The sequence below is a fragment of the Sinocyclocheilus grahami genome, unplaced genomic scaffold (assembly GCF_001515645.1).
Source record: "Sinocyclocheilus grahami isolate Dianchi unplaced genomic scaffold, SAMN03320097.WGS_v1.1 scaffold137.1, whole genome shotgun sequence".
Lineage (NCBI taxonomy): Eukaryota > Metazoa > Chordata > Actinopteri > Cypriniformes > Cyprinidae > Sinocyclocheilus > Sinocyclocheilus grahami.
This window is the reverse complement of record NW_015505316.1, coordinates 1,936,580-1,958,197: the sequence shown is the minus strand read 5'-3', so window position 1 is coordinate 1,958,197 and position 21,618 is coordinate 1,936,580. Positions and strand designations below refer to the sequence as shown.

The window sequence follows — 21,618 nt, the reverse complement described above, 5'->3', positions numbered from 1 at the left end:
GAAACTACTTTGTTTGGCCTTCCAAAAGAAGACACGACTAGAAATCAGTGGTTAAGTTGTATTTACAATGTTCCAGAACAGTTCAAACCAAATATTCAGATGTGTGCAGTGCATTTTATGGAGGACGAGGACTGTTTCCTGGGAGAGTAGCCTACAATGCCATTGTCTGTTTCTATAAAGTGGGGCAATTCCAACTTTGTAAGGACAGTCTGGCAGACTGTGTCAGACTCACAGCCTGTAAGTACGTTTTCATATTTAAAGAATTTGCCACTGATGATTCAAACGCGAGTTTTGAGCAGAGCAGAGTAGGGTAGCGCTTGTTGTTTGTCGTTTCTCCGATCACAAATGCAGACATGGTTTTATGTTTATGCGGCGCGATACGCAGCACAACGCGTAAAAAGACAATATAAGTAATTATAATCAGTAATTATGTCCCCACTGGATGCAACAAATGCCTCGTTTATAATGGGTTTTATTGTTTTTGTCTCATCATGCGGAGACATGGCATCACAGTATGGTAAGGGGTGTAACACGCGCTTGAGGTATTCGGCCAATAACAACGCACTGGATAGCTGGCCAATCAGAGCACACCTCGGTTTTCAGACTGATGAGCTTTGTAAAAATCTACGTGTTTCAGAAAGGCGGGGCATAGAGGAGAAACAATAATGTACATTATGTGGAAAATAATGTGTTTTTTTAACCTTAAACCGCATAAACATATTTCATTACATCAAATACACAAAATAATGTTCTTTTTAGCAACGTCATATGACCCCTTTAATTATTTTATTTTTTTATTTAGTTTAATTAAATTAGTTGTTTTGTGTAATGTATTATTTATTTTATTTTAATTAATTTATTTATCCATCGATGCAGTCACCAAAACACTTCTCATAACATCTGTAGGGTCGTGGAGATGCTAGAGCCTATTCCAGCATCTCAGGCCGCAGGCAGGGGAAACACCCCGGACAGATTGCCAGTCCATCAAAAGGCTAACACATATTCATAAACACATTTTATTTGATGATGAATGATGCATTTAGGCCTATATAGCACTTTATTGTGTATTGCTGTGCATCCAAAGCGCTTTACAATCATGTGGGGGGGTCTCTCCTTAACCACCACCAGCGTGCAGCATCCACCTGGATGATTTATTTATTTATTTCAATTATTTATTTTATTCTCAATTATTTATTTTATTTTCAATTACTTTATTTATTTTTAACGATTCTCGTTCCTTTGGAGATGAACTGAACCATCAGTGGATGATGCTTGTGAATTGTGCTTTTTAAATTATAAATGACATCCAGCAGGATTGTTGTGCTCTCTACTCCAGTAGCCCTGAAGTGTTCGAGACATGATTTATGATGCATCTGCACCATGTTACCTTACCAGAGGCATCATAGGCTGTGATGGTCAACGAGCTTGTGTTAGAGCCAAGTCAGCTTTAACATTTGATTCAGTAAGTCATTGTATCCTGTGTAGCTCCTGTGTAAATATCCTCTCCGGCCTCAATATTGACAGTCTCCTCTGTATCTCATACTGTACCACTCACTCACTCCGAAACCTTTATTGCAGTGTTATAAATCCGAGCTAACACAACCTGCTCGTTTAATATATTGTGTGTGCCTGCAGAGGTTTGAGGGCAGCAATGGTACATTATTGAATTCATTCAGAAAATCCTGACAGAAAGGTCCCCAGGCTCTCCATAGGGCTCAGGAAACCCTCTAGTTTATGCTCAGAACCCAAGTGATGAATTATATATCCTTACTGTAGTTCCACAGTATAAGGAAACACAGACTTCCATGTACTGATATGTCTGATATAATAACGTATTAACTATGATGTACTTTCAATTAAATGGCAATCCATTCAATTAACCTGCATAACATTTATTTCTGCACGAAGCGCAACATCCAAGAAGAAGGAAACTGCCTGACGTTGGCAAGATAAAGTTCAACGTGAACCGCCATGTCACATTTTTAATTCATTTATAGGCGCAGATATTTCATTTAGAATATTTGTGAAAGAATTGGGATGTCAAAAGGTCATTCATATATTCAGGCAAATATTTGGCTTAGTGTGCGTTTAATCTGCCATATGCCTTGTGCTTTATATATATATTTTTACATTTTACCTTATTTGTATAGTTGTATAGTTGTATTTTGTATTTAATCTGTATTTATGTTATCTGTATGCACCCAAGGGTCTGAGAGTAACACAATTTCAATTCTCTGTGTGTATGTGCTGTACATGTGGAAGAATTGACAATAAAGCAGACTTGACTTGACTTGAATACGTCTGTTAATTTTAGCCAGCTAATCACTTAAGTCTATCACGCATGCCGTTGAACTGTAATCTCCTGCGGATATTTTGGCTCAGTTTTACCACACCCAGACTCAATTTCCCCTTTATGAGGATTCTGTGCAACACGAGAGGAGGTGAACGTGAAAAAAAATCAAGTTTTATGATTCTCCTGTGGGCCGCTAACACATGACTGGAGTTCTGATATAGTCCTCCTCCTTTTGTTGGCAGCTCAGATTTGTGACCATTTGACAGTTCATAAACATCAGAAATTTTAATGCGCGTGAATATAGCAAACAATAAAATGTATTGATCTGTCAAGGCATTATTTACGTACAGGTTGATGGCACCAATGTTCCCCGCAGGCTTCAGTAGTTTGAATCTGTCGTGGGCTTTTGGGTGCCTTTGAGTGATGTGCCGTTTATTTGTTTGAGCAACTGGGGATTTTACTGTTTATTTGCGGATATGAGGCAAAGCTAATTAAACTGGAGAGACTATGAGCGTACCCACAGCACAAACGTCAGAAATGACAGCAATTATGTTTTGTAATCTACACACAGGAAGTCTGTCTCCTTTTGTCAAACAGATTGTGTGGATTGTTTGAGGTTTGTGGACTGTTTTTATAAATGGATAAAAGTATAAAATAAAAACCTACCAGCACACACACACAAATTAATATAGCTCCTGAGTAAGTTGCTCAAGGTAACAAGGTGTTTTTGTTTAGTTTTTTTGCTGATAAACCCATTTGAGATTTTTTGCAAAATGATTCTCTGTCAAATAAATGCTGTTGTTTTGAACTTTCTATTCATCAAAGAATCCTGAAAAATTGTATTACAGTTTCCATAAAAAAATTAAGCAACAGAACTGTTTTCAACATTAATAATAATATGAAATGTTTCTTGAGCATATTAGAATGTTTTCTGAAGGATCATGTGACACTGAAGACTGGAGTAATGACTGCTTTGCCAAAGGAATAAATTGCATTTTAAATTATATATAAATGGAAAACAGTTATTTTAATATTATTAGTTATTGTAATATATAGTAGTACTGTTAAAATATATATAAATAAATGCAACCTTGGTGAACATGGTAAAAAGGCATGTCAACCCCAAATTTTGAACAGTAGTGTATATTGTAGGGGGAGAATTATTTAAAAATCCATTTGTTTGTTGACAAAGCTGTTGTATCAGTTCATGGGGGTGAGTAAATTATCTTTTAACTAGCTTTAGTGAAGTGTGAACCAAAGGCACATACTTTAGGCTTGATGCCTAAAGGCAACAGAGATTTGAGCCAAGGTCTTCACTGTACTTTAGGTCACCTGCACTGAATGGAAAAATGTAGACAGCCTAATGTGTTTCAGTTTGGCTGAGGGTTAATTACTGAACCTACTGAACTGTTATCAGTGTTTGCTTTTGATCCAGTAATGAAACTCTGACTTGTATTAAGGAAGCAATCTTTTGTCTCCTTTTCTAATACACAAACAATTCCAGACAAAAAAAAACAAGCCATGAGTCAGAGTGAAGCTGTGAATGAAATTAAGCTCTGTGGCAGGATTGGTGTGAGACTCTTTCTCCTAAACAAAACACTGTGCTGGTTTTCGCCTTGAGAACTCATGAAAACTGACTACGATCTTGTGGCTGACTATTATTCATTTTGAATAGTAAATGACAAGTGTAAACAGATACAGATTTGTGACACATTAGCATTGCTAGCAAGGCTAGTCAACACATTATTGGCAAAGACTGTCAACAGAGAAGGTGTATAAAAAAAAAGGAAACAATGATCTTCCCTTTTGAAATCCCACACTGCCTCCGCTTTCTCAGTACCATCAAACATGTATGGACTTGAGGTGACAATATACTAAAAATAACAGGTAATGTAGTATGTTTATGGAAACATCCGTTGATGTACTTGACTCTTGAGTGCTACTAAAGGGGTCAGTGTTTAACATCAGCTGTCTAATTTGAAACGAGAGGCTGTCAGAGGAAAATCAACATCCGTGACATCTATTGTCCTCTTGTCTATTATGAGGAGGTGAGGCTGGATAGTGAAATACACAGCAGTGATGCTTTCAGTCCATTTACATTCTGTTAGTGCTTTAGTGTCTAAGAGCAACAACCCTGCGTCTATTTCTAGCTCTAGGTCAGAAATACCACAGATGTTAGCCGGTATAGTATGAATCCTGATAGTATGCAGCCTAATCCATGACAGACAGGTTCCTGGAAAGATGGATTGCCGTAAAGCTGCGGACTCTACCGCCTGTTTGACTGAACGGGGTGAATGTGCACTTTAAGTAAAACACTGGAAATATGAGAGGATCTAAACAGCAGCAGGGGAAACACGTACAGAACAACTGATATGTCTGATAAATATTTTGTATTTTTTTTATTTAACAGTGGCAGAGCATATTGCTCATATTAGTTTACTATTTAAATGTACGTCCCATGTGTTAAGATGGTAAGCAGTTTTAATCTTCTGTGTTGCTGTGATGCATGTAAGAAGTGCGGATTTTGCACTGTAATTCTTCAGTTGACAAGCCAGTGTTGCATCACAACACCATCTGCTGGTGGCCAGGATCATGCCTGAGTCAACATTTTCCCCACACAATGTGTGCTTGGCAGATTTTTCATATAGGATATAAATATATATAAAGATTTTTTCAATATTAACATCTGTTTCAGTCACTGCTAGCTGTTTTTAATGGTAATTGATTGCTTTCAAATGTTGACTGAGGATAAATGGATAGAAACAAATTACTCAAATAATTTTATTTATTTAATTTGAAAAAGAAAATAAATGCTATTTAATTCTACATGGGAAAGGGTCATTACAAACAATAGGAAAAAACAGTATTACTTCCCCTATTACTGGAAAATTATTTTTGAATAAAGGCTAAATCATAAGCAATGAATATGACTCTAAATAGGGTATTTCTGAAAGGGACATTGGTAAACAAAAACAGGTGCAAGGAATTTTCTTTAACTAAAATGCCTTTTTTTTGTCATTTCAGAGTTGACAAGACATTTTCCAGAGCCAGGAGTTTGTGGTAAGTACTGTCTTTTTCATTTAACTCAGTCATAGCCTGAAACAGCCATTCCAGAAACCACAAGCTTTTATGCTGTTTTGCTCAAGGGTATCAGCCAGGACACAGTAACAGAGGAAAGACCATTTTCTCTCTGCTTTAAGTGACTTGGAAGGAAACCATTCAAAGGCCCTTTGGTGTTGCAGCTGCTTTTTCCTTCGTAATACCATTTACATTTCATATTTAGCTTATTGCCTTCTGGTTACTGTTGCAGGTAACCAGAAGGCAATTTCTGGTTACTGTTGCAGGGATGTGCACCATTGAGAATTACATTTAGATTTCAATTTTAATTCAGTTTGATTTCAGTTAGAGAAATCAAAGAGGATACAGAATCGATACAGTATTGTCTTTGAAATTTGAAGATTTATTGGTGGGTGGGTAGATAGATACCCTAGTTAAAAAAATCCTATGCCATAATTTGTTTAAAATTCATTAATTTCATAAGTATACTTCATATCTATTATTGACATATCACCTAAGACTTACTGATATAAAATTATAATAACATTTTATTTTGAGTAATTCTTTATTACACAAAGCATATTTCTTAACATTATGCCTAAAATGTGTTTTAATATCACTATTAATAAAGATTGTATGATCTCTGTATTATACCAGTCTTTAAATGTAAGCGATTTAATGTGTACCGGAGTACTTGCAATAATTCCACATTAGCACAGTCAAATATACTTAAGTATATCTTTAGTTGGACCTCAGCACTACGCCCACACAATTAAAGTGCATTAAGCACAAATTTAAATTAGTTGTTCCAATTTAGCAGACTTTAAATATACCAAAAGTACAATTGCAGGGTATTTTTATTAATCACATAAATACGTGAATGTATTTTGTAGTATACTTAGCACAAAATAAATGTTTTTCAAAAACATTTTAGTATATATTTTTTAACTAAGATAGATAGACAAATAGATGATGGATATACAGACAGATAGACCAATAGACAGATGGATAGACAGATAGTTGATAGGCAAATAAGGTAGGCAGACAATTTTTTAATTCTAAGTTGTATACTGTTGGTTTTAACTCTGTATCTAAAATGTCAAGAGTCAAGACATGTGGGATTGTTTGACTCTGCTCAGGGAGTGTCACAAAGCCATACAGAACGAGGACAGACAGATTAAATGTTTTCGATTCAGGCAGTGGTTTTGGATGAGAATGGTCCGGAGCGCAGAGGACACACTGCAGCCCTGCTGCCTTGTTGCCACAGCGACGGGAGACAACTCTGCAGTGTTGGCAGGACGAACTGGCTGAGGCGCACATACGACACTCTCACGCCCCTGTCTGTGTGAGTGAGAGTGTGTGTGTGTGTGTGCTGGCAGGCCGTGTACAGGCCTGCTCAGGATGCCAGGTGCAGATGGACAGCAGCCTGAAGGTCGGTCCTAACAAACCCACGAGATAAACCAGATTCCTGACTCCGACGGCATCCGTCCCTCCACGTGTAACCTCAGGACCCGGCCTGCATCAGTCTCCGCCTGTGTAGCAAACAGCCTGCAAGACAAGAGCCCTACCACCTCCTCGCAGAGCAGTTGAGGACAACTTGAGGATTTCTTCATATTTACGGCAATCGCAGCTTTTAACATCACGCTTCAGTGGCTTTGTGATGGGACTTTGACAGTTAGTCCATTGCTGGAGTTGCAGTTTGTTTATATATTTTGGATCTTGTGCGAACTGGACGCGAAATATGAGCTATGATCATGAAATATGACCATGTATAGAAAAAGTATCTTTTTTAATTCTAATGGTGTATATATAGTGGTATTAATTCATCAAAAATACTTTTTTGCAAATTTATGTATGAGACTTATTTTGGTTCTTTGAAAGAGACTGAGAGGAAGAGGATTCATTAGCTTGTCAGAGCGAGACAGGATCTGACTACTGTGATCCAGAATTAGGCCATAATCCCATCTGTAGGCCTGAGACCTTCAGGAAGGAAGACAGATCTCAATTAGCCTGACACATCCACAATATGCCTTGCTCTCCCTTTCGAATCAGGAGGCCGAAGAAGTTCTGGTGAGTTTGAAATCGGGAAGGTCTTTCAGTGGCAGATCTGAATATGAAAAGAATGTAAATATTTCGCCAGTGGCGCAGCGAGTGTTTGTTTAGTGGTCATTATTATCAGTGTTGCCAATTTAGTGACTTTGTCATTAGATTTAGCGACTTTTCAGACCCCTTGGTGACTTTTTTTCCAAAAAAGAATCAAATCTAGCAACTTCTTGGACAAACCTTAGCGAGTCTCTGTGATCGCTAGTACTGACGCAACGGCGCGAGGTCAGTGCGCACACACCTCTCTCTCTGCGTCTGCTCTGTACAGCGAGCGGCTGAGAGGTTAAAATAGATTCAGTTAAAATAGATATTATGTTGCTTCTCTAATTTTACATGCAAATATAGCCGAAATTACAGCACAGGAATAGTCTGTGTCTTGTCTTTTCTTATGTGCGTTTCATTTCATCAGACGATGGCTCAAATATAAAGCAGGATTTTTGTGCAGATTAACGTCTTGGAAGGGCGAGCTGGTTATGTAGTTTTAAAGGGCTGCATTTCAGTCACTATTTCATATTTATTCTGTTGTCTGACAACAGAAACAGAAATATATATAAATGAAAACAGTTTTATTGAGAATTTGTCTGCATTAAAATACAGTATGTGAGCACAGAGAGACAAACGAATGTAAAAGGCAACAGACGAGATGACATCATTAATATGCTAATTAGTGCATGACGTCATCTGGCGACATTTAGCAACTTTTCAAACTGGCTTTAGCTACTTTCTATTGAAAGAAGTTGGCAACACTGATTATTATGTGCGGATTGTACTCTTGGACGTGGCATACATTAGCATGAATGGATTTAGATTGGTTTGCTTAATGAAGGCACCTTGCTTAGTGTCACAAAGCAATCTTTGCACAGATCCAGAAATGCTTCAATATTCGGCAATGATACTGCATTAGAGGAATGGAGCTGCTTACTGAATGTGAATCAAGACACTTTTATCTTTTGATAAGGCATCTTTATCTCCCTGTCTCTTTCACTCACACTTGCTCTATCTCTTATATTCAGACTATTTCTCTTTCTTTGGTACATATGGGCAATATAGGTCACTGTCATTATGTGCATATAGCAGCATCAGGTTTAGGTCTTGGGATAAAGATGGCATGAAATTGCCTGACTAGCATAGTTTTTGTTCCTGTGTTGATGTATTTGAGCCTTGAACTTTTCAGTAGATGGTCCACTGCATGTGGTGTTAGGGGGAGGGACATCAATGTAGATAGCATGTGATTGGACAAAAATATCTGTGTGCAGGATGAGTCATCACTATTTATTGTTTGTTTTCCCAGAAGAGAAATAAATGCGTTTAACATCTTAACCTTAATATTAAGACATGAAGTTGGTTAATTGGTTTCATTACACCTTTGACTGTGGTGCATTAAGGGAGATCTGAAATTATTGGGGAGATCTGAAATTGAATTAGAACTGATAATCCATAAATTAAGATAGTTAGATATATCTACTATATTGTTTATAGTACAACCCATTTTGTCTTTGACTGTAGTCACATACTTGAGTGTTGTACTGCTTTTATAAGACCATTTACACATAATAATAATAATAATAATAATACTAGGGATATATTCTGTTTAAAAATTTTGGGTTTTGATCAGTTTAATATGTCCTTGTTCAGTAAGGACACATTAAACTGATCAAAATAGGTGAAGACATTTAAAATTTTACAAAAGATTTCTATTTTGAATAAAATGCAGTTCTTTTGAACTTCCTATTCATAAAAGATCATTCATAAAATCATTAATATTCATAAAAGACAAGAATAGCAGCACAACTGTTTTCAACTTTGATTTTTTTTTTCTTGAGCAGCAAATCAGCATATTAAAAAGATTTCTGAAGGATCATGTGATGCTGAAAAAAAAAAGTTTATTTTAATTTGTAATTATTTATTTTTGCTTAACTGCATTTTTGATCTAATAAAAGCAGCATTGGAGAGCATTAGAGCCTTCTTTCAGCAGGTAGCATTAAGAAATCTTAGCAGCCCCAAAATTTTTAATTATAGCGTAAATTTTCATGAAAAAATTGTTTAAGATAGCATAGTTCGTTTATTCACCCCATGTTGAAAAGATGTGTTTTTGTTTTGTTTTTCTTCATAGCATCTTTCATTGTATGGACAGACAGACAGACAGACAGACAGACAGACAGATAGATAGATAGATAGATAGATAGATAGATAGATAGATAGATAGATAGATAGATAGATAGATAGATAGAGCAAAAGAACAGCATGAGGGAGAGTAAATGATGACAGAATTGTCATTTTTTTGGGTGAACTATCCCTGTTGGTTTGATGCTAGTATCAAACTCCAAACCTTCTCGTTCTCCCTCAGGGAAATGAATGCTCCAGCTGCATGTTTTGCAGCTCTGTAGCATATAGTCCTCCTCTTCACAACAGCATCCCTAATACCAGGCCAGCGCTAAATCCGGAAGCACTTAACGCACAATACGCCACTCAGATTACAGGCTGCTGGTCCACACTATATCTAACGCCATCTCAGGTCAGCTAAACCCATTCAAGTTCCAGAGAGACTCACCTCTCTTCCTGTAGCAGAAATAATACACATGCTGTATATTTTTCCCATTAACTCAGTGGACTTTAGCTACTTGCTTTCATTAACTCTGAATGTCCTGCGGCTATGAGAAGGCTGCTGACATTCTGAGGAGAGGTTTGAAAGCAATCAAGTGTCTTTCTTGTTGCCCTTTTTACTTCCCTAACATCAAAGAGACATCCCTGGCTTTGATAAAGTATCTCTGAAAAAAGTGCAAAAATATGTCATGTCAGTACGGAGTGACAACAGTTCATTTTACTCTTCTTTCATCACAAAGTGCAGGTGTCACAGTGAGGAGAGACATGGTTTCCTCAGACTTTCTGCTTTTAAGTCGAAGTTGATCTTTTCTTCTGGAAGTATGCTGCCATAGTGTCCTATTTTGCTTTATATAATTGAGCACGTTTGTCTAACCGATGTTGAGCCGAGTTCTGTCTGGCGTTAATAAACGAGACAGAGATATACGGAGGCTTGTTTAAAATAATACAATGAGCCATTAAGAGCACACAATGTCTTTCTGTCCCAGACAGCCTGTTGGGAAAATGATGAGATCGATAGAGTAGAGCGATGTCCACTGGTGCAAGCAGCCGCACACAGCCATACATAGACAAGTCCTCCTGAGAAGTTTGTATTTACAAGTTTGTGTCATCAATATCACTGCATGTCATCAGGTGCATTTAAATCACTTGCCGAAGATGCATATACCTTTTCTAAAAAAAAAAAAAAAAAAAAAAAAATTGTACTCTACTTCTAGAATGATGAAAAATGTGCATTAGGTACGTTTTTTCTTGTTTTCATTTATGCAGGTGCTGAATATAGATACATATTCTTTCATAACTGTGTAATATAATTGTAATTTGAACATGCAGTTTGGCAACTTTTCTTTTAAACAGAAATAATTTCATTAATTTCATCAATTTTTGTCAATATAGCCTCTACAACTATTGCGTTCCCCATGTATTTAACTAACTATACCTTCACTTCCTCTAAATGAGTCTCAGAGAAGCAGAATGTTCTTCAATCCTCTCTTTTGTCTGTATAATGATGCTCCTGAGATGTTTGAGAACTGCCTGAGTGATCTGCTTTCTTTACCAGACTCTGTGCGCCACCACAGTTCATAGTTGTAGAGCAAAGAAGTAGGCTCTTTTCTAGTTTAGGCCTATATTTGTTTAGTTTTTCACAGTATGCATGCACAAGAACCGCCGCATACAGGTGAGTTTTCTGTATCTGTGTGTGTTTATGGGAATCTATCGGCTAGAGTTTCAAGGAGAAGAGAGGAGAGAGCTGTCAAACTTAATCAGCCCAGACTGCCTCTGTGTATCTCATACATGCAACTGTCTGACTAAATATAGCAGCAATGTGACAAGCTAGTCCATGATTCTCTGAGACAACATTTATAAATGGAAGCACATTGAAATGACACGGCACACAAAATCCGTATTAAAAACAACATTTGCAGAAATATGCATATTTAGAAACTCTTTAGGTGTATAAAAAAGATTATATCATTTTATGATGAATACACTTTGGTGAAGTCTTACTGTATCTTCTATTAATCACATATTCCCGTTGGGTGATTAATTTTTTCGTTTTGTAAAGATGCTTGTATGCATGTTTAATCAGTATCTCTGTCATAATAATAATCTGTGTATAATGGCTGTTATCAGATTGTCAGAGAAAGCCTTTAACAATGGGAAGATAGGTCATCATTCTTCATTCATACACACACACACACACACACACACACACACACACACGCACGCCTTTTGTGGCATAGTGACAGTTTTCTATAGTAGCTTTATAGTATAGGAAACAGCATGAACTTCAGTGTGAAGGATGAGCGACCTTTTTAAAGCATAGTAATGTTAACTGAAGCATGTGCATTTGTATGGTTGATGGAGAGCAGCAACAGTCAAGGGACACATGAATATGCTCCCATGGTTCATAAAAATTTGATTATGCAATAGTGTCACAGTTTTAGGCAGAAGATTCATTGACTCACAGTTTTGAATCACAAGTATTTTGTTTAAAAAAAGGAATGGCATTTAAATTTATGAGGAGCATTAGTAAAGATCTAGTCAGCATTTCTCCAAGCTTCTTCAACATTTGTACAGGCAATAACTCTAATACCCATTTAAACCTTTTGCTCTATTTCCATTGGATAAGGTACCATATTTTCCCAGAAGCTGTTTTGCAAAAAGATTTATTTGCTAAAATTCTAGAAAATACAGAAATATATCCACACCACTCTTTTTTGCTTTTTCAGCTCATGCTGAGATCTCTATAGAGGAATAGTTAAAGTGAAATGATGATGGCTTGGGCCTCGGGGAAAGCAGCTAGTTTATCAGTGTGGATATCAGCACTCATAAAAAATATTAGACCCGAGCATGCTGTGATGTACAAGTTCCCCCTCCTCAAACTGAAGCTGCCCATTTGGGTTTATTCCATCAAAATACCTTCAGGGTCAGAGGCACCATGGGGTGTTCTGATGGCAGAGACATGGGGAGATGAGAGGCATGTCAGATTGATGTGCCATGCATCAAAGCTCAGTCCAAGCTCACTTCTGGAGGTTCTGGCAGGCAGACACTCATCTGACCCATTACAGACTCAGCAGGCAGGCAGCTAGTGGAGGGCATTAGCTGTACCCACAGAAAAAGCCAGTTGTGGTCGTCACGTTTGGACCACTAAGATGAAAAAAATTATTTTTAAAAGATTTTTTAATGTAAATTTGCTGTAATGAGTGCTGGGGTTTCTTAAAAGAACTTATGGTAATATATACAGCATTATGGTATATTTTTCTTAAAAATGCATGTACTATATATATCCTTTTTACACAGTCACTCACATATAAAATTTTAAATATTTTTTAAATACAAAAATATAAATGAAATATAAATATAGTGTGGCCAATTTCTTAAAAATATATATATTTTTTCAGTGCATAAACAGGAATAAAAGATTATATTATAGTGAGTGCTGGGGTTTCTTAAAAGAATGTATGATACTATATATATCTATATTGCATTATGATTATATTTTTATGAAATACAAGTCTATTTTTCTGTGTATTTTACACACATTCACATACTTGCATGTAAAATTTATTAGGTTTTTTTAAACAAAAAATATTCTATAGCGAGATACATTTTTTTAAATGTATAACAATTATTTAAAAAAATTATAATAAAATAATAATACAAATATTTAAATATATAACAATATATATATATATATTTGATATTTGTGGGACATGGATAAAGGTCCCACAAAACTGCTCGGATCCCCAGGATGCTGTTGCTGCTTCTGGCCTTGGTAGGTTGAGGAATGTCAGTGTCAATAGCAGTTAATATCAGAGCAGCAACCTGTGCTCGCCTCAGACACCCTTCTTACTGTCATCCTCTGGGGCCTTTCTTACATTTTTTGCTGTTACAGGAACTGTCTGCAGTAACCTGATAGGTTTGTACTTTTTCTAGTTTTCTTTTGAATAGGCCCTCTTAGAGTAGATTTACTCCAGACAGTTTGCATCAAAAGAGATGTTTGCAGAATTCAGAATTTAAATCTCTGAATAAGTTGCATAACATTTTTTTTAAATAGTTGTTGTCAACATGAAGGAATTAGCAGTTAATCTCAGATGCTGCTGCTTGAGTTTTTAGCAAGGCCAGCTAGGGGCAGGTGATGTATAGCTGTTCCCCATCTGTGTCCTCCTGGGGCGGGTCATTTGGGTTCTCATACGCTGAGCCAGGGAGAGAAGGGGAGACTTTAATTGCTGTAAATGGTGGTTTGGGTTCATGGGTTCATCAGACACCTCATTCGCTCTCTCTCTCTCTCCCCAGCTGTGAGAAGCTCCGAGTCATGGTACATGCTCTGGAGTTCACATTCTCTTTTTGCAAAAACAAAGATATTAATAACTGCTCAGTAGAGACAGTGGTCTGTTTAGTAATTTTGTGAATGGTTTAACCCAGTGGCTCTCAACTGGTGGTTCATCAGGGGAAACAATGATGAATATAAGTCAGAAAATGCAATATAATCATGCACAGTTAGAATATTTGCAAAACTTTATGGGTATTTTAGAGCGAATTCATGTGTCACATGATGGACCTATAAATTAGACGCCATGGATAGGTTGTGTGAAATGCCCTCATCCTCAAAAACCATGAACCGAACTACACAAAGAAATTATGAGTCAGACTACATTTAAATCCCATGCAGCAAGGATGAACATGGAGACGGTTTGTTTTGTTCTGTGAATTATTGGGGAATTATTGGAGCATGAAACTTTTAGAAACAGGCATTTAGAAACATAAAATATATATATGTAATTTAAAAAATGTGTGTGTATACTGTATATAAACATATTTATTTAAAATAATTAAATATATTAAAATAGAAAGCAGTAATTTTAAATTGTAATAATATTGCCATGTTTTCCACTTGCTGTCCATATAATTTCATGATCTTGAAGCAAAACCACTTGAGAAAAACCCATCTCGCCTCATTTGTGTGAATTATCCTGAAGCAGTACAGGAGATCAAATAGAATAGGTGAAGGACATACTGCCTTTTCATTCCTTTATCGTAAATCCTAAACTTGTCTTGCTGTGGAGGTTCCTCAGTGGGTTGGAAGTGAATAGATGTGATTGATGTCTCCATGTTGCTTTGGGGGGATTAACAGCATACAGTAGGCTTATATATACTGGCCACTTTGTTAAAGGAAAATCAATGTTTATAGATAATGAATTGCATGGGCTGGCTGCACCTGCTCATTTGGTGGGTGGAGTCCAGCATAAATAGGTGTCGTCTTCCCAAAGGGCGTTTCCATGTCAATGGGACCTTTAAATCTTGTGTGTTTCTAGAGGTTGTTTCCTGGTCACACAGCATCAGGCCTTCATGAGTTACATCATTCTGCCCCTGAGAGGATGAAAACATGTCACTGCATCATGTGATGCACTTGTCATCTGGCCCCTCTACGACTACACATTACATTACTAGACCACAGTTTATATTATGGCTAAAAATGAAAACCCATCATCGGACTTATCCAACAGCCAGATCATGCAAATTGTATAGAGGTGAGATGAGTTGCCTCTGTGGGGAATGGGGATGTTTTTTTTAAAAAAGCTAACCACCCACACAGGAGATGAGGTCAGTGGAAGCAGTTGTGATCCTGTTGTGTAAATGTTTTGAACATGACTCAGTTTGGCTTCGATGGAGCTAGAGCTGATCTGAGTAATGTTTTCTTCACAAATGCATATGGGAACTGTGGAGGGGGAAGCGATAGAGAGCAGGGGGTCTGCTGAGGTTATGCTGCATGAATTTGTCCTAAAATATATGCAGATGAGTTTTGTGGCTAAGGTGATGTGATATTTGTTCAGGGCTTTAGTTTTGTTTCTATTTTGTTAATTTAAGCTTTAAGTCTGTGACAGTTCAGTATACCCTTACGAAAAAGAAGTTTATTCAAGTGTGCTATTAGTATACTTCTTTTAAACAAAAAAATAGGAAAGTATACTTTTAGTCTACTTTTTATGTACTTCTCAGAAATATACTTAAAATGACATTTAAGTATACCTGACTTATAGCCTACTTAGAAAAAGTCTAAATATATTTGAGCTATACTTGTGTTCCTAGAATCCGTGTTTTCATTGTTATACTGTAGGGGGCGCTAGTACACATTTTCTGTACAGAATTTCCAAAAAACAAGTGAAGAAGAAACCGAAACAACAGATGCTTCCACATGTACTCTAACACGATCATCAGACATAATGTCGACCAATGAAGAGGTAATAATGACTGTCAAGCTTTGGGGTGTTGATCGACTCTATCTACGTTTTGATTATCGTTCTGAATCCAATTCATAGTCTTTTTTCAGCTTTTTGTTCAAAATGTTGTTTATTTCTTTTTTTATTATTATTTATGAAACTTACCCACATTCAAGTGTTTAAAAAAAGAATGCATGAAGCTAGAATAAAATGTTTTTATTTACAAGCAGATACCCTGTTCTTTCTTTTGGTGTTTTGTATGTTCAGATATTCATGTAACAAAATATATACAAATTAATACATAAAATAGGGATATAGTAGTATACTTAAAGTATGATGTAAAGTTCACTTAAAGAAAACTTACGAGTATACTTGCAGTATAAAATTACTAAACTAGTAGTTTACTAAGACCATACTTCAAAGTGTACTAAAAATGCTACTACAAGTATTTAATTAGAAAACTATCAGTATTCATGTAAGTTCACATTTAGTATAGTTGCAGTACAAGCTAAAATATTGTTGTAAGTTTACTACTGTTATACTTAAAGTATACTTAAAAGTATACTTTTATATACTAGAAAGTGGGCCAATTCAATCACAAGGAGTATTGAAATAGTACACTTACAAGTATACTACTAGTACACTGATATTTGTATACTTACTACATAAAGTATACTTAAAATATACTTGAACTTTACTTAAGTATACTTAATAAAATAAACTTGAAATATACTACTTTTTGGTAAGGGTAAACAGGCATTGGCTTGAAAATAAGGACACAGTGTGCAAAACTGATTTGTTTTTAATGTTCATATCTGAGATTGGTAGTTCTTTGCGATTTCGACAAAATTCAGTTGTTCAGAGCTTTATTTTTGTATCATTTATTGTTTTGTTTCCCTTTTTGCTTTTGTTTTGTAGTTCAGGATGTTTTGTTTTGTTCAGGGCTTTAGTTTCGTTTCTGTTTTGTTCATTTAAACTTTAAGCCTATGACAGTTCAGCTAAAATAGTTCAGTATAAACAGACATTGGCTTATAAATAAAGAAACTGTGCAAAACTGATTTGTTTTTAATGTTCAATTCATTATATCTGATACGTGCGATTATTACAAGTAGTTAACAGTTGTTAGGAGCTTTATTTTTGTTTTTTTGTTCAGGGGTTTAGTTTTGTTTTGTTGATCAGGGCTTTATTAAGCAGACTTTGGCTTGAAAATGAGGACAGTGTGCAAACCTGATTTATTTATTAATTTCAATCCATTCTAACTGATGCTTCAAAGATTACAAGTAGTTTGTAAAGTTTGGACGAAACTATGACAAAATCTATGTCAGAAACATAAGTAACATTCTGTTGGTGATGTATCTGCAAAATTTACAACAACAATGTTTGCAAAGCATAAAAATCAAGACTGTAATCAATGATGTACATTGTACAATGTAGTGACACTGCAGCCAAAATTACTATCCTGAAACTCTCTCACTCTTGCTTTTTTATGTCAAATGAGAGAAAGAGAGGAACAGAGCTAACTCCTTCGAGATTTTCCTCCTCCCCTGTGCTTAAGTTGGGGTTGTCACATTATTATTCATATATTCTAAGGCATTTTGGATTATCATTTGAATAGATTAATATTCTTGGAGTATGCAGGCATGCATTTCAGGAGGAAGAGTCTTTAGTAAGCCTTTATTAGTCAGAACGGCACAATGTATTAGTAATGCTGCTGTAAGAGTTTGCCACATTCAAATGCACCTAAAAGCTCACCTACACACTAAACCAAGTATCGTTTTGAGATCTTGTGGTGTATGTGATTCACTTTACAATTTTAATGTGCCAAAAATGTCTTTAGTCTGAGTTACTCTGCTTTTGTGGTTTTGTCTTTGTTTCCCTAAAGACAGATACTGAGACAGGAACAGGATCTATTTTATGGCAGAAAAACAACTTTTTCTCTGAGGCTGTTGTCTAGACTTACTAACTGATCTCTGTTTTAAGATCATTTTTTGTGCTGTTCTCCACCTCTCGGAGGACAGATGGAGATGTGGAACACCTGCGAGGCTCAACGGCCATCATTAGAAGAGGTTTAAGTTATCAGGGAGAGTTAGAGATCAGATATGAGCATGACAGCTTCTGGGCAGTTTGAAAGACAACACTCAGTGTGGGATGGTACATTTAACCTGGGTGTGGATTAGGAGGGGAAAATGCAATAGATTTAGACTTTTTTTTAGAAATTCTTTGTGAAATACACAGAGCAGTCAGATGAGATCTCGTAAAGTAAGATGCCCTTACATAAAAAGCATTGGACGTTAAAATATAGGATGTGGAATGTCCCAAAGAGCAATACTCTGACAGAAAATTACATTAGGTAAGGAATACACGCTTTCCTTTTTTATTTTTCAATAAAATATTAATTAAATAAATCTCTGAAATTAGATGTCTTACAATTAAATATCTTGAATAATTATTTAAAATTTTTTGATAGAAAGACAGTTTAAGATAGAACTTGTGAAATACACAGAGCAGTCAGATGAGATCTCGTAAAGTAAGATGCCCTTACATAAAAAGCATTGGACGTTAAAATATAGGATGTGGAATGTCCCAAAGAGCAATACTCTGACAGAAAATTACATTAGGTAAGGAATATTATTTACACACTTTCCTTTTTTATTTTTCAATAAAATATTAATTAAATAAATCTCTGAAATTAGATGTCTTACAATTAAATATCTTGAATAATTATTTAAAATTTTTTGATAGAAAGACAGTTTAAGATAGAAAGTTTTTGATTTATATGTTGTATTTTTATCTGCCATCTTTAACATCTTATTCATATTCTAATAAAAGCTCTTCCAGTTTAACGTGATCTTTTTTATTCTCTGCATGGGAAGTTGTACATGAGCTGTGTGTTTTCAGCTTTCCAAGGCCAGCAGATTATGCTCACTGATTACTACAAAACACGTCTCTCAGAGGGGTAGAAGATTTCCTTCTAATCCTGCATTATCTCTTTGAGTTATGCTGTGGACAGCAGTATTTTGCTGTCATATGGTACGCATGAGTTGTGTTTGCAGACGTCTGATGCAGTGAGGTGCTGTCTGTGTGTTAAACTGAGCATATTTGACTCAGTTACTTGTTACGTATATGTAGGAGCATCTTAAAGAAACAGTTCACTAAAAATGGGTATTCAGTTCAGCCTCATGTTGTTCTAAGCCTGTATGACTTTCTTTCTTCTGTGGAACATAAAAGATTTTTTATATATATATCTTAGCCACTCTTGTAAATATAATGAAACTCAATAAGGGTTTTGGCTGTCATAAAAAAAATATGTAAAAAAAAAAAAAAGGGGTATCATAATGTATTTCAAGCATCTTGTGTGTGCTGTATTTCAAGTTTTCCAAGTGCACTTTAGTGGGTTTATCTCCGTGAATAAATCATTATTTTTAGTCAAATATGATTTTTTTTGGAGACAAATCATTCTTTTAAGGTAGATCTTTTCAATGGATCAAATCATCTAGCTCAAAATTGGAATATAGCACATTATTGGACAGTTTTTATGATATATACCTATGGCATTATTTATAATTTATTATATCAGTCTAATAAAAAATTTATGCAGGCCTATAATTTGCTGAGTAGGCTACCAAATCAGGATATTCAACTGATATCTGAAGGATCAGGTGACACTCAGGACTAAAGACTGAAAACCACTGAAAATTCAGCTTAGCCATCATAGGTGTAAATTAAATTTTTTTAATATATTAAAATAGGAAACAGTTCTTTAGATTGATGTTTTTTTCTGTATTTTTCAAAAGCAGCCTTGGTGAGCATAAAAGTCTTCTTTCAAAAACATTTTAAAAATATCAATTATTTCATAGCCTATTTTAGATTCACACATTACATTATACGTGCATTGTCTTTTTTTGTGTGTTGCATGGAAGAAAGGACGGGATTGAAATTAATAAATCATTAAGAATTTCCCTTTAATTGTTCTATCTGTGGACCATGTGTGCCGTCACCCCTCTGATGTAACAAGTGGGACGCTCTGTCAAGATACTTCCCATATTTAACTTCCATATTGTATTTATAAGTAAATGACCACTGTTTCCATGGTTTCCCATTCATTCATCTAATCCACTTCCTTTACATTGTGCTTTTAATAGATCCTTAACTTAAGAGAAACAAGCTCTTGAATTCATAAACGCCCTGGAGGCTCAAGAGCGGATGTCAGGAACAGACAAAGAGAAATTTGTTTAAAAAATCATGTAAAGGTAGGATTACAGTTTTAAAATGGGATATAGGACATCATTTGTTAGTGAATTGGTTGCCTGAGCAGCAGTCTGTGATGGGGAGGTGTGCGATTAATTAAGGCAAAGCACGATGAATGCAAATTACAGCCCCATCAGACAGCTCAGATGGACAGCCCTCAGTGTTTGAGCGAGCGGGGGAGGGGATGGGACGGGTGCGCAAGAGCACAAACGGGGAGGGTAAGAGACACATAAAGAAAGAAGAGAGAGGAAAAGAGCAGTAGAGTAAGAGCAAGCGAGCGATACAGACAATAAATGAAGTGATAGTGGGAGGATCAATGCTTCTAGCAGGTGTGCGACTGACTTGAGAGGCTCACAGCTGCAAGACGAGAGAGGAGATCCTACGTCCGTCCGCACGCAGTGAGTAATAGCACTGTATACGTGTACAGGAATATGAAGTGTGACAGTTGTAAGGGGTTTGGTGTGTCTGGCATACGGCGTGAGATTGGTGGGACGGCCAGAGCATCTGGCAGGTGTGCGGCGCATGAACGGTGACATAGAATATGCTTTTAGAGATGAGCAGATTGGCAGAGTCTTCATTAACACATATAGAGGGATGCTGGGAAAGACAGCAATGAGTGCGTTTGCGAGCATAAATGACGTTCGTTCACGGCTCATCGTTTACAATTAACTTCTTAACGGGCTGACCTACCAATCTTTAGTCGTGCTCCGAGCTTCAGCGCTCAGGAATTGACTTTTAGTGCTTTGTACTTTTCTCCAGCACCACATTTGAGACTGTAGTTCATATTTCATTAGTTTCTCCTCCTTGTTTGTGCATTTCATCCTGCATCTGCTGTGGTTACTCAAACTCGCTGAAGACAGAGATGGGATGCTAATGAAACATTGCTGCGTGGCAGAACCCCAGGAGTGAATGGTTTACTTAATTTCACATGAAACTGCACTCTTCTCAATCTCAGACTTTAAATATCTGATTTACTCTCAATCGAACTTCACTCAAGAGGAAAGCAGGGGAGAGGCTGGGGTTTCATTTGAGTCTTTAGATATTAGCAGCCGAGAGGAAAATGATTTCATGTCTTCATTAAATCGACAATTCAGATGTTTAATAATTCAGGTGTTTAATAAGATACAAATTATAGATGGAGAGATGTGTATTATGAATATATCTGCCTGGAGTTTTTTTCATTAATGCCAACTTAAAGGGTTAGTTCACCCAAAAATGAAAATTAGGCTGCGTTTTACTCATCCTAGGTGTATATGACTTTCTTCTTTCAGAGGAATCCAGTCGGAGTTATATTAAAAATTGTCTTTGATCTTTCAAGCTGTTTAATGCCACTCAGTGGGTGTTGCATTGCTTCAGTCCAAAAGAACTTAAATAAAAATCACCCATCCATAAAAAAAAGTGTCTCACACGGCTCCGGGGGGTGAACAAAGGCCTCCTGTAGCAAATCGATGCGTTTTTGCATATTCAAAATGTAATAACCACTTTAATATAGCTTGCGCCAATAGTTGTACACAGAAGCAGTTCCGGGAGCATGACGTATGAGGTCAGCGTTGCGCATGCGTCGGTGAGTCTCGTGAAAACCAACGTTTGTTAACAGGA

The 21,618-nt window shown here is 36.3% G+C and overlaps 1 protein-coding gene across 7 annotated transcripts in view; it reads left to right on the top strand.

The window, feature by feature from the left end:
* The first annotated feature begins 7,333 nt into the window (after positions 1 to 7,333).
* The window catches only part of rap1gapa (RAP1 GTPase activating protein a), a 72,837-nt gene continuing 58,552 nt past the window's right edge, over positions 7,334 to 21,618 (top strand). For all 7 annotated transcript variants that reach the window (XM_016280137.1, XM_016280140.1, XM_016280142.1 and 4 more), the window contains exon 1: positions 7,334 to 7,420. In XM_016280137.1, the coding sequence (XP_016135623.1) occupies positions 7,377 to 7,420 (44 nt within the window). In that variant the 5' untranslated portion in view covers positions 7,334 to 7,376. The remainder of the gene's footprint in view (positions 7,421 to 21,618) is intronic.